This window comes from Dipodomys ordii, unplaced genomic scaffold (genome assembly GCF_000151885.1).
Source record: "Dipodomys ordii isolate 6190 unplaced genomic scaffold, Dord_2.0 Scaffold1, whole genome shotgun sequence".
Classification (NCBI taxonomy): Eukaryota; Metazoa; Chordata; class Mammalia; order Rodentia; family Heteromyidae; genus Dipodomys; species Dipodomys ordii.
Window position 1 is genome coordinate 39,508,471 of NW_012267217.1, and position 12,292 is coordinate 39,520,762.

The following is a 12,292-nucleotide window of genomic DNA, read 5'->3' on the forward strand; positions in this document are numbered from 1 at the left end:
TCCAATTTACCACTTAAACATTAGAAAGTATGTCTCAAGTGGTAGAGCACTAGCCTTGAGCACAAAGAGGCTCAAGGACAGCACCCAGGCCCTGAGTTCAAGCCCCAGGATTGCCAAAAATAAAAAAATCCCAAAACCAGAAAATGCTTAATGCCTATGTTGCAACTCATACATCTCAAAAAACTACAAACCAAATTCAAAACTAGCACATGAAGAGAATTAGTAAACATTAGGGCAGAAATTAGTGAAGACCAAAATAAAAAGAGTAACAACAAAACCCTAAAAAATACAGCAAAACAAAAGTTGGCTCTTTGAACAAATAAATAAGATTGATAGGGGCTGGGAAGGTGGTTCAGTGATAGAACGCTTGCTTTGCATGCATGAGGCCCTGGGTTCGATTCCTCAGCACCACATAAGCAGGAAAATAAAAGCCGGAAGTGGAGCTGTGGCTCAAGTGGTAGAGCGCTAGCCTTGAGCTGAATTGCTAAGGGACAGTGCCCAGGCCCAGAGTTCAGACCCCACGACCGCCCCCCACCCCCGCAAAAAAAAAAAAAATTGATAAGCTCCTAGTTAATTTGACCAAAAGAAAAAGAGAAGAGAGACTTAATAAAATTAGAGGTGAAAAATGAATAATAAAAATAAAAATCCAAGGGATCATGAGGGAATATGTTGGAAATCTATACTCAGATAAGCTGGAAAATCTAGGAGAAATTGAAAGTTTTTTATATACAGTGAACTGACCAAAACTTAACCAAGAAAACATAAACTGCTATGACAAGCAATAAAATTGAAGCAGTAACAGAGTCCTCCAACAAAGAAAAGAGCCAGATCAATTCATGGCCATAGTCCACCAGAACTTCACAGAACTTACACTAAACTCTTTCATGAGATAGAAAAAGAAGAAACACTACTAACCAGTGCTGTTTTACAGCCTTTTGAAAACTAGAGATGTAACAACAACAAAAATAGAATTATAGACCAATCTCGTTGATGAATATTGATGTAAACATTTTCAATAAGATTCTTGCAAATGGAATTTAACAACACAAAAAAGCACACAGAGATGCAGATGATTCAACATACATAAATCAATAAATATAAAACAGCCCATAAACAGGACCAGGAATAAAAAATCACACAATTATCTCAATCAATTATCAGTGAAGAAACTGCCTTTGACAAAATTCAATATCCTTGTATGATAAAAGTTCTGAAGAAACTAGGAATAGAACAAACCTGTAGCCAACTTCTCATTAAATGGGAAAAAACTGAAATAATTTCCCCTAAAGAACAAAATACGGCTGTCTACTCTTCCCACTCTTATTCCCTAGCTAGAGAAATAAGGCAGAAGGAAATAAAAAGCATTCAGATAGGGAAGGAAGAAAGTATCCCTATTTACTGGTGATAGGATCCTGTACTTTACAGACATCACCAAAAAGTTCTAGAACTGAGAGAGCCTAACTTTGGAAAGATAAAAGGATATAAAATCAATACTCAAAAGTTAGTAGCCTTTCTATAAAACAAAAATGAATAGGCTGAGATGGAAGTCAGGAAAACAATTTACAATAGCCTCAAAAACAAAACACCTAGGTATTAACCAAGGAAGAAAATACCTCCACAATGAATACTACAAATCCTTGAAGAAAGGAAGACATTAGAAGTTGGAAAAACTGTTCGTGGATTAGCAGAAGTAATAGGAAAATGATTGTACTGCCAAAAGTAGTATATGGGTACAATTCATGTCCATCAAAATCCAAGTATCATTCCACACAGAATTACAGGAATCAATCCAAGAGCTCATATGCATGCATTAAAAAAATAATAGCAAAATAATTCTTAATAAAAAAGATCAAAGCCAGAGGTAACACTATAACCATATTACAAATTATACTACAAAACCAGAAACAAAAACACATTGGTACCCACACAAAAACAGACCCAAAGACCAATAAAACAATATTAAAAAAAACAGGAAAAAGTCATGTACCTGTAGCCAACTAATTTTTGACAAGCCAATATACAATGGATAAACAATAGCCTCTTCAATAAATGGTGCTGGGAAAACTGGGTTTCTACCTTCAGGAGACTGAAACTGGGCTTCTGTCTCTTACCCTGGGGGAAAAATTTTTTTTGATCAAAGAGTTCAAAATAGGACTGGATCAGAGAGCTCAAAATAAGACCTGAAACTTTAATAAACTACAGGAAAATGGAAAAAAAAAATCTAGAAGTTGCTGGGAAGGGATGGGAAGGGGAAACAAAGGAGGAGGCTACAATGCTTGATAAGAAATGTACTCATTATCTTGCCCATCTAATTGTAACCCCTCTGTACAGTATTTTCACAATAAAAAATAAATAAAAATTTAAAAAAATCTAGAAGTTATAGGCAAAGGTAAAATTTCAGAATAGTTGCCCAAAAGATAGGAACAAAAATTGACAAATAGAACTATATCAAATTAAAAGTTTATTCACAGCAACAGATCACAAGAACTAAGAGACAACACACAAAATGGGAGAAATAGTTCTCTAGAATTAAGTTACAAAATATACAAAGACCTCAACAAATTAAACAGGAAGGAACAAATAATCCAGTTAATAAATGAGCAAGTGAATTGGAAAGTTCTTACAAGAAGAAATACAAATAGTTAATAAATACTTAATGAAATGTTCAACATCCATAGTCATAAAAGAAATGCAAATTAAAACCATACTAGGAAGAATGGCAGCCATCAAGTAAACAACAAATGCTTGCAGGGATGGAGTAGGAAAGGAAAAAGCCCACAAACTCTCGGTTGGAACATAAACGAGTGCCAGAGGCTAGTGGCTCATGCCTGTAATCCTAGTAACTCTGGAGGCTGAGATCTGAGGACTGCAGTTCAAAGCCAGCCCTGACAGGAAAGTTCGTAGACTATCAGCTCCAATAAACCACCAGAAAACTGGAGGTGGTGCTGTGGCTCAAGTAGTAGATCACTAGCCTTGAGCTGAAGAGCTGAGGGACAACACCCAGGCCCAGAGTTCAAGCCCCATGACCGACAAAATAAGTAATAAAAAATAAAATGCAGCCTTCAATAAAGCCCTAGGGCATAGACACGACCAACAACAACAACAAAAAAGGTAAACTAGTGCAACCACTATGGAAATCAGTATTGATCTTTCTCAAAAAACTAAAAATGAGGGCTGGGAAGATGGCTCAGTGGTAGAGCGCTTGCCTTGCATGCATGAGGCCCTGGGTTCTATTCCCCAGCACCACATAAGCAAAACAAAAACAAAAAAAACTAAAAGTGACCTTCCTTAAGAACCACACTACCACTACCAGACATCTATCTATCTATATATATGGGAATAAATCAATATACTAAAAAGACACCTGTGTATCTATGTTTATGGTAGCACTGTTCATGATAGCCAATGATAGAATCTACTGAGATGCCCAACAACACATGAATGAACAAAGATTATATATTATATCTCTATTCTGTTTTAATAGTTTGTATTTTATATAATTCAGGAAATTCACCAGGAGAATCAATTAACACCAAAGTGGGAACAACTCAGACAGGGGCTTCTTTGTCTCCAGAGCCAAATCAATTGCTCTCCTCATTGCCCTCATTACAGCCCAAAATATTTACACAACTACAGGTAGGTATCCACACTAGAGAAAGAAAACTTCATTAATATCCCCTGATACTAATATTGGATTAGCTTACAACCAATTTGGGGATTTTCTCCTTTTGTAGGTGTTTCCTTTTCTAGGGATTTTAGAGAATTGTTTCAGAATGGTAATAATGATTAAATATTTCTTTGCTATCAATCTCCTGAATATTATGATTTAAGATGCTAATTCAAAACTATATTTTGAAAAAAGTTGGAGGTTAGCTATAAGTGCAGTAAAATTTTGTTATTTTTCCTTTGGTTCTTGTTTCTCATTTAATATTTAATAAAATGTGTATAGTAACTATATACTTGTTAGTTTGTGTTCCATTTCTTTCAAAATACAGTCTAGCCTATAAGACTGTCATACAAGTATTTTGATATGACTCTTCTGCTTAAAAGGGTTTGCAGTTACAACCAAGAATCACCTCCCCTGAAGGATCACCAAATCTACTATCAGTAAATAACCATCCCTCCTCCAGTCCTTCAAGACTTCTGAATTCTACAGGAAGTACCATAATGAATAATAATTCTCTACTGCTTGGTCAAAGTCATAGCCTTCAAACAGATATATGTCTAACTCAAAACAATAGTACTGCCTCTGCTATGGGTAACCTCCCAGAACCAGATCAAACTCTAGTTGCCGTGGATCAGCTGGTGGAAGATGATGTTGAAAATACTGAGAATCTGGAAGGAAGTGTTCATAGGATTCTGTTGGGAGATATGCACACCATTCCAATACAAATTATAGACAACCACTCAGCTCTTAGTAAGTTAAAGTCAATTTATGATTTTTTTAGTCTTTATGAACTATCATTCACTATGATAAAAACTATGATAGTTTCAGATAGAAAAACTATCATTTCTACCCAGTGGGTTATAATATTTAAAACTCCAGCAAAATTATAAGAGAAAAGGAAATTTCAGTAGTTTAAGAACTCTTAAACTTACATTTTTTCTTCCCCTTATTTCTAACTACTTAACCCTATTGAAATTATTCATTTTTAATTATTTTTCCCTGGAAAATCTGTGGTTATGTAAAACAAGAAAATAATTTAAAACCAGAAAAACAATGTATGAAAGATAAGATTATGTAAAGCCCGAAAAAGATTGTATGGAAAAATGATAGAAGCAAGTAAAAGGAAAGTGTTTGGAAAAAATTGGTATGTACACACATACATACACAAAGAAAAAAATGTGAAATAAGATGAAGATACCGAGTTCTGTGGACATTGAAAGAGGGCAAGTAAGATTTGGGCACCTGAGTTTAGTCTAAGACATTGTTATCTTCATTCAGTACTAACCCAGTCAAGAACTCTGTTAAGGGGCTGGAATGTGGCTTAGTGGTAGAGTGCTTGCCTAGCATGCATGAAGCCCTGGGTTCAATTCCTCACTACCACATAAACAGAAAAAGCCACAAGTGGTGCTGTGGCTTCAAGTGGTAGAGTGCTAGCCTTGAGCAAAAGAAGCTCAGGGACCATGCCCAAGCCCTGAGATCAAGCCTCAGGACTGTCAAAAAAAAAAAGAAAAAGAAAAGAACTCTGTTAACTCTTACTTGATGATACTGTTACTTTTTTTTAACACAGATTGTTCTAGACTGAACATTTCTTTTGCTTTGAAGTATAAAAATATTTACAGAAATAATGTTTTTCCTCCATCTTGATTATTGCTCTTCTTGGTAAAGAAAATTGTGATATAACTCCTTCAAGATACAGTTACTATCTTTTAGATTTATTGGAAGCTTACCTTAAAGAAAACTCATCCAGAGGGCTTTGGTACTTGTAATTTATTGTGTAACTTTAATAGATTAGAAGAAAGAGGAATACATGTGAATTCATTCTCACAATCCCACAAAAATACTATTGGTGTCCCCATTCTACAGGTCAGAAAACAAAGGCTCAGGGAATTTAAGTAATTGCATGAAGCTCATATTTAGTAAGTAACAGAAGAGGGATTTAAACCTAGGTCTATCTTACCTCCCAAAGCTTTCTTCAGTTCTAACATGTTTTCTCACTCTGTTTTGTGCCACATTATTTCTGGAAACACTAATCTAAATTGCTTTAAATGAGACTGCCTTTGGATTCACAGTTATGTGATTTTAGTATCTAGATTAATTTGAGGGACTATTTCATCTGGATATGAGTTCCAGGGGTCATTCAACTCCATCCTTTGTTGGTTCTCCATATTTCCACAACTCTTGACAAACTGATACACCCATAGAGCAGCTGGAAAACTGAATCTTGAGAGAGATGAAAATTTGATATTTGACATTCCATTTACCACTTCACAGATTACTACTGGTATGCTACTGGTTTAAAGTACTTTGAAATCAGAATGATAATGTGCCTTCTGAAAGGTTTCAGATAAGCAAACACCTAGCTTACACAGCTAAGTTAGAGCAATCATATAAGATGTCGCATTGTATTTTCAGCATACCAATTATTTTTCTAAATTACTGCTTAGTTTTTCTACACTACTGTTTGCTTTTCTTCTAAATTCATCTAATTCAAAAGACTGCAGTTTCATAAAGTATATTAACCTTTTGGATTTTTCTTTTATGTTTGGTTTCAAAGTTGAAGAAAATCTGGAAGGTACTATTTCTATGAATCAAGTTAAGCAAGAACCCAAAGAAACTACATTGTCTATGGAAGCAAAAAATAAATTGGACTGTAAGACATTATCTGCTACATAAATTTTTGAAGCTTTTCAGAATTTACAACTCTGGTGACTTGTGATATTTATAAAAGAAGGTGAATATTGTCAAAATGCAGCATTGTGATAACTGGACTGAAGACTAGTTTGACTTAAAACTGGTATATTGTTGCCAATTCCATATTTTTTACCTTCCTTAAGAGATATTACTCTTTATTTTGTATAATTTTTATGTTTGTTGATTGTCTAATAATCCAGATTTCAAAAGATTGTTATCCACAGTAATTTATTCTGAACACAAATGTTAACATAGTCCATCCCTGGATATATCCAATTATGATCTTAATAGACAAAGGAGAACAATAACAAAAACAGTATGTGAGTGTATATTTGTTTTGATATATGTATGTCATTAAGATGTGAAGAAATTTTTAGTTAGCAGGTAAGTGAGAAAATATTTATAGTATCTTACCTAGAAAGGTAAAGCATTAGATTTTCCATGACATAAAGCCCAGCAGCTGCATTTGTGGAAACTGCAGTTTCATTTTGGCCTCTTCCTTGTAATTTTCAAACTTCTTCACTACAAACCAATATTATAACAATGATTAACTGACAGAATTTAAGTGTCTTGGTAAGTACTGAATTGATTAAATTGATTACTTAAATTGATTAAATAAGCAACAGAAATCAGATTATATGGCATGGATTTCAGCTGTACTGGAGTAAAGTCCTGTCTAAGGGTAAAAAGATAAAGAAATGGAGAGAATTTAGAAAGAGAGGCTTTTTGATGATAGTAGAGGATTTTTTTTGTTTTGAAGATTCAGTGCTGATTAGAAAATAATTTGCATTGTATTTACATTTTTTCCATAACATAGTTCTTAATGAATGAGTATTAGGGTTCATAATATTTCAAGGTAAGTATATAATATACAGTTTAAAAGTTATACATTTAACATTTTAAAATATTTGTTAAGTAAATGGATTTGCTTCAAATGCAAATAAATACTAAAAAATTGTTCATTATAAGCATCTGTTTTCTGGAAGATTGGCAAGCTAGAAATGTTAAATATAGCTGTCAAGAAATCAGTGTAATCCAGTACACATATGTAATTCCAGCCCTCAGACAGAAGGATTGTGATTTCAAGGCCAACCTGAGATAAATAGTAAGACCCCCATCTCAAAAGAAATTTGTGTGGCATATTTAAAATTTTATGTTTTAAAAATAATTATTTCAAATAGCTATTAAAGCTTATTTTCAAGGCATATACATATAGTATGAAATTTACCATGATTACATGGATCTCAGTCACTTTTGGCTCTCATTCCCAATTCACTTTGTTTCAAGTATGTAAGATGTATCTAAATGTATTGGAAATAAAAAGAATTCTAAAATTCCTTTCTCTTTAGATTTATACCCTTTTCAATGTAAGGTTTATTATTTATGTTATTTAATGTAAAGTTTATATTTAGCTATGTATACAATTTTTAGTAAGAATTGCTTTTCCTTTTCCTAAGAATTGAATAATTGTTTTTTCTTATTACCATTATAGAAGCATTAAATTATACTAAATTAAACACAATTCTTAGTTACCTCAAACCCAGGTTTTTATTAGCCTCAGTAGGCATAAAAGGATTAAGTTGCAAAAATTTATAGTTCAGCTGTACTATAAAACTATTTTCATTTGTTATTTCTTCTTTTCATGGAAACTTTTCAAGATTTTAGTTGGTCTTCATCTTCCAATAATGTATATTTAAATAATGAAATATAATTCAATATTTTGCCAGTTAAACTATTGTTTTGGAGACATTCCTTTCTTTTTTGATGTTGAGTGGCTAAGGAAAAATGCTTGCTAAAATACACATCCTAGCCAGTTACCTGTGAGAATGAGAGATATCAAAGAATTCAGACTTTGTACATAATCCAAAACAAAATGTAGGTGATGGAGAGGTAGTTTAGAAGTAGTTTGCTTGCCTAGCATGTACCTGGCCCTGGGTCCTGTCCTAGAACACCCCTCTGCCCCTGACATGAAACAAAAAATGCAGTTAACTTTTTTTTCTCACTTTCTTCTGAATTGATAACTCTTCTGTTATTGCTTTTGTTGTCGTTCTTTTTCAATCCTGAAGAAAGTCATAGTGCATAGTTCCCACAAACAAATGGAAATAAAATTTAAAAATCCTTAAAAGTCCAAGAACATGAAGGAAGGTTTTAATCCCTAATTGTATACTCTTTTGGTTTTTAGGCAGAAACTGGAACTATCAATATTTTCATGTAAGTACTTCAATGAGTAACTCTTTAAAAATGGTTTTGAAATGAGTTTTTAAAAATTCATTTTTCCTCTAACTGCATGTTGAGTTACAATGTGTCAGTACTGCATTTAAAGATGCCTAGCATCATTTTTGAAAACGATGTTTATATATTTAAAGTGTTTAATTATTTTTAAATGCACGGGGTCTTACATGCAAATGAATAAAAAATTTAATATCTGTATTTGACATTCTCCTAAAAGCTCTACAGCAGAATCGGACATGTGTTCTTTTGTATCATGTATTACAAGGTGTAATACTTGTACTACTGAGTTGTACATTCAAAATAAGCAGTTAGAAATTCACAATTACAGCTCAGCTTGTTTCTTCATTGTAGTTTTCATGTTCCAAACCTCTAAATGAACTTTATATTTACTTCAGTGAATTAGAGGTAAACACAGCAACTGGTATATTTAAAGGAAAAGGCTTTAACATCTGATGAAAGTAAATGTTTCCTAAACATTACAAAAATGATAGGAAATAACATTTTTGGGATCTGGCCTTGATTAGAGTTTCTAATTTTAAGGCACACCGGCTTGTGTTTTTTCTTTATTTCCTGTCAGGACATATATTTAATCATGTGGGTAGGAAACATATGTTGCTTCCTTTGTACAACAGGTTTTATATAAGACCTTAAAAATGTGTGTATATATTGTAACTTAATGTATAGTGTCTTTGTTATAATGTAATTTTTAATTAAAAATTCTATAGTTTTTTTCTTACACTTGCTTTTGTTTGTTTTTAAAATAACTTTCCTGGAGATAGTAAAAATTCTATTCATCTTATATAGGATTCTGAATAAACAATTTAATACCTGAGAATTTTGGCTACAGATTTATATTTAGTTCGAAACCTGAGCGTTTTAAAGTATAACTTTAGTTACCATTACACTTAGGGATCTGTACTCTGCACTCCAACCAAGCATTCAGCATTTTAAAACCATATATGTAATAGCAATATTACATAATATATAATATCAATAACCTCTTTCCTCCATCTATTGGCACCAGGACACAAAATGCAGCTTTATGTATGGGAGAGTGATGACAGAAGTATATAATTAAAAGAGAAGGGATCCAACTGAACAATGGTGGATCACATCTGTAATCCTAGCTACTCAGGAGGCTGACATAGGAAGATCATGGTTTGAAGCAAGTCCAGGCAGGAAAGTCTGTGAGACATCTCCAATTAACCACCAAAAAATGCTGATACTGAAGCTCTGGTTCCCAAGCCTTGAGTTCAAGCCCAGAACTAGCACAAGAGAAAGAAGAAAGAAGAGGAGGGCTGGGAAGGTGGCTCAGTGGTAGAGTGCTTGTCTTGCATGCATGAGGCCCTGGGTTGGATTCCTCAGCACCACATAAGCAGAAAAAGCCGGGAAGAGAGAGAAAGAGGAGAATCAGTATTATTTTTCCCTCTTTTGTTTGCCATTTTATTCTACTGCCTGTTTTTCAGGGCCATAAAAATCTTCATCTCCCCAGGAGAGGGACTTGATTGGCTCTTCCTCATCAGCTGGATTAGGGCTTCAGATATCTAAAATAGTATATTGTTTGGATATTAAGCAGCTATAGTTCTGTTTTTTTGTTTTTGTTTTTTTTGTGTCCGGTCATGGGGCCTGAACTCTGGGCCTGGGAGCTGTCCCTCAGCTCTTCAGCTCAAGGCTAGCACTCTACCACTTGAGCCACAGCGCCACTTCCGGCTTTTTTCCGTTTGCTTATGTGGTGCTGAAGAATGGAACCCAGGGCCTCATGCATGCAAGGCAAGCGCTCTACCACTGAGCCACCTTCCCAGCCCTGTTCTGTTTAATCAAAAGCATATTAGTATACTTTTACCATATTAACTATGAATTCTATTGTTAAATGATAGAAATGTTTATTGCTAAATGAATTCTTTAAACGTGTGTGTGTGTGTGTGTGTGTGTGTGCGTGCGTGCATACACATGTGTGCAGGTCCTGGGGTTGGAACTCAGGGCCTATGTGCTGTCCCTGAGCTTAGTTTGGCTCTACCACTCGAGTCACAGCTTCACTTCTGGCTTTTTTGGCAGTTTATTGGCAATAATAGTACATGGACTTTCCTTTCCAATCTGGCTTCTAACTGAGATCCTCAGATCTCAGTCTCCTGACTAGGTAAGCCTACAGGTGTGAGCTACCAACTCCTGGATAAAACTTTTTTTAATTTTAGAAATAAAGTTCACTGCCGGGCACTGGTGGCTCACGCCTGTAATCCTAGCTACTCAGGAGGCTGAGATCTGAGGATCGCGGTTCAAAGCCAGCCCGGGCAGCAAAGACTGTGAGACTCCTATCTCCAATAAACCACCGGAAGTGGCGCTGTAGCTCAAGTGATAGAGCGCTCGCCTTGAGCTGAAGAGCTGAGGGACAGTGCCCAGGCCTAGAGTTCAAGCCCCACGACCGACCAAAAAAAAAAAAAAGAAGAAAGAAAGAAAGAAAGTTCACTTACAAACAGATGCTAAAGAGATTCCTAGGAAAAATAACTTGTGTATTAATTGGAAAACCTTTTAGAATGTGAAATGATTGGAAGAAGAAGAAGAACAACAACAACAACGAAAAGAATTGGAATCACTAAATACTAAGAGCTAGGTTGTTACCAATGAAATTTTATAGAACACACTTTTTTGAAGAAATAAGCAGAAAAATGTCTTACAATCTAATGAAAATGAAACCTGATTTACCAGAACCTTTGGGGACCAGTAAAGACAGTGTTAGGAGGAAAGTTGATAGTTATGACCACCTATATTGAGAAATCAGAAAAACTAGCCAAGTGCTAGTGGCTCATGCCTGTAATCGTAGCTACTTAGGAGGCTGAGATCTGAGAATCGTGGTTTGAAGCCAGCCCAAACAGGAAAGTACATTAAATTCTTATCTCCAATTAACTAGCAAGTGAAAATACAGCTTAAGCAAAAACTCTCAGGGATAGCAACCAGTCCTGAGTTCAAGCTCCAGGACCGGTACAAAAAAATAAAAATAAAAACCAGGAAGATCTCAAGTAACCCAATGACACTGAGAAAAACAAGAACAAGCCAAATACCAAGTTAGAAGGTAGAAAGAAATAGAAAACGTCAAGATATAACTTAATGTAATCGAGACAAAAGTTACATGAAATCAATTAAATAGAATTAGTTATTTAAAAAGATAAACAACCCCCCCAAATAAAAGCAAGATTGACAAATCATTAGCCACATTAACCAAGAGAAAGGAGGCTATGTGTTGATGGTTCATGCCAATAATTCTAGCTCCCTAGAAGGCTAAAATCTGATGATCATGGTTCAAAGATAGTCCAGGCAGAGAAATCTTTGAGACATGATACTTTCTCCAAAAGGGATCATATTTTAGGACATAATGCAAGTCAACAAATAAATGAAAATAGAAATCACTTCCTATATTTTTATTAGACTATAATGAACGTAAACCAGAAATCAATAGTGAGCTAGACATCAATGGATTATGCCTAAATCCTAGCAGGCTGAATTCTGATTGCCCAACAGAACAGAAAATCTGAGACTTGTATCTCCAATTAACCAGCAAAAAGCCAGAGTGAAGGTGTGGCTCAAATGACAGAGCACAAAGCATGAGCTAAAAAGCTAAGTAAGAGCTTGAGGCCCTGATTTTTAAGTCCCAGTTGAAATACAAAGAAAAAAATGAAAGGAAAAAATAAAATTAGAGATTTAAAGGGA

The 12,292-nt window shown here is 34.6% G+C and overlaps 1 protein-coding gene across 7 annotated transcripts in view; it reads left to right on the plus strand.

The window, feature by feature from the left end:
• The window catches only part of Carf (calcium responsive transcription factor), a 68,179-nt gene extending 59,180 nt beyond the window's left edge, over positions 1-8,999 (plus strand). For 5 of the 7 annotated variants that reach the window (XM_013011152.1, XM_013011165.1, XM_013011172.1 and 2 more), the window contains 3 exons: positions 3,506-3,636; positions 4,051-4,417; positions 6,222-7,694. In XM_013011152.1, the coding sequence (XP_012866606.1) occupies positions 3,506-3,636; positions 4,051-4,417; positions 6,222-6,340 (617 nt within the window). In that variant the 3' untranslated portion in view covers positions 6,341-7,694. Of the gene's footprint in view, positions 1-3,505; positions 3,637-4,050; positions 4,418-6,221; positions 7,695-8,540 lie in introns of those variants that run through there. The other 2 variants (XR_001174849.1, XM_013011183.1) reach the window with 2 other exon arrangements.
• Positions 9,000-12,292: the final 3,293 nt, after the last annotated feature.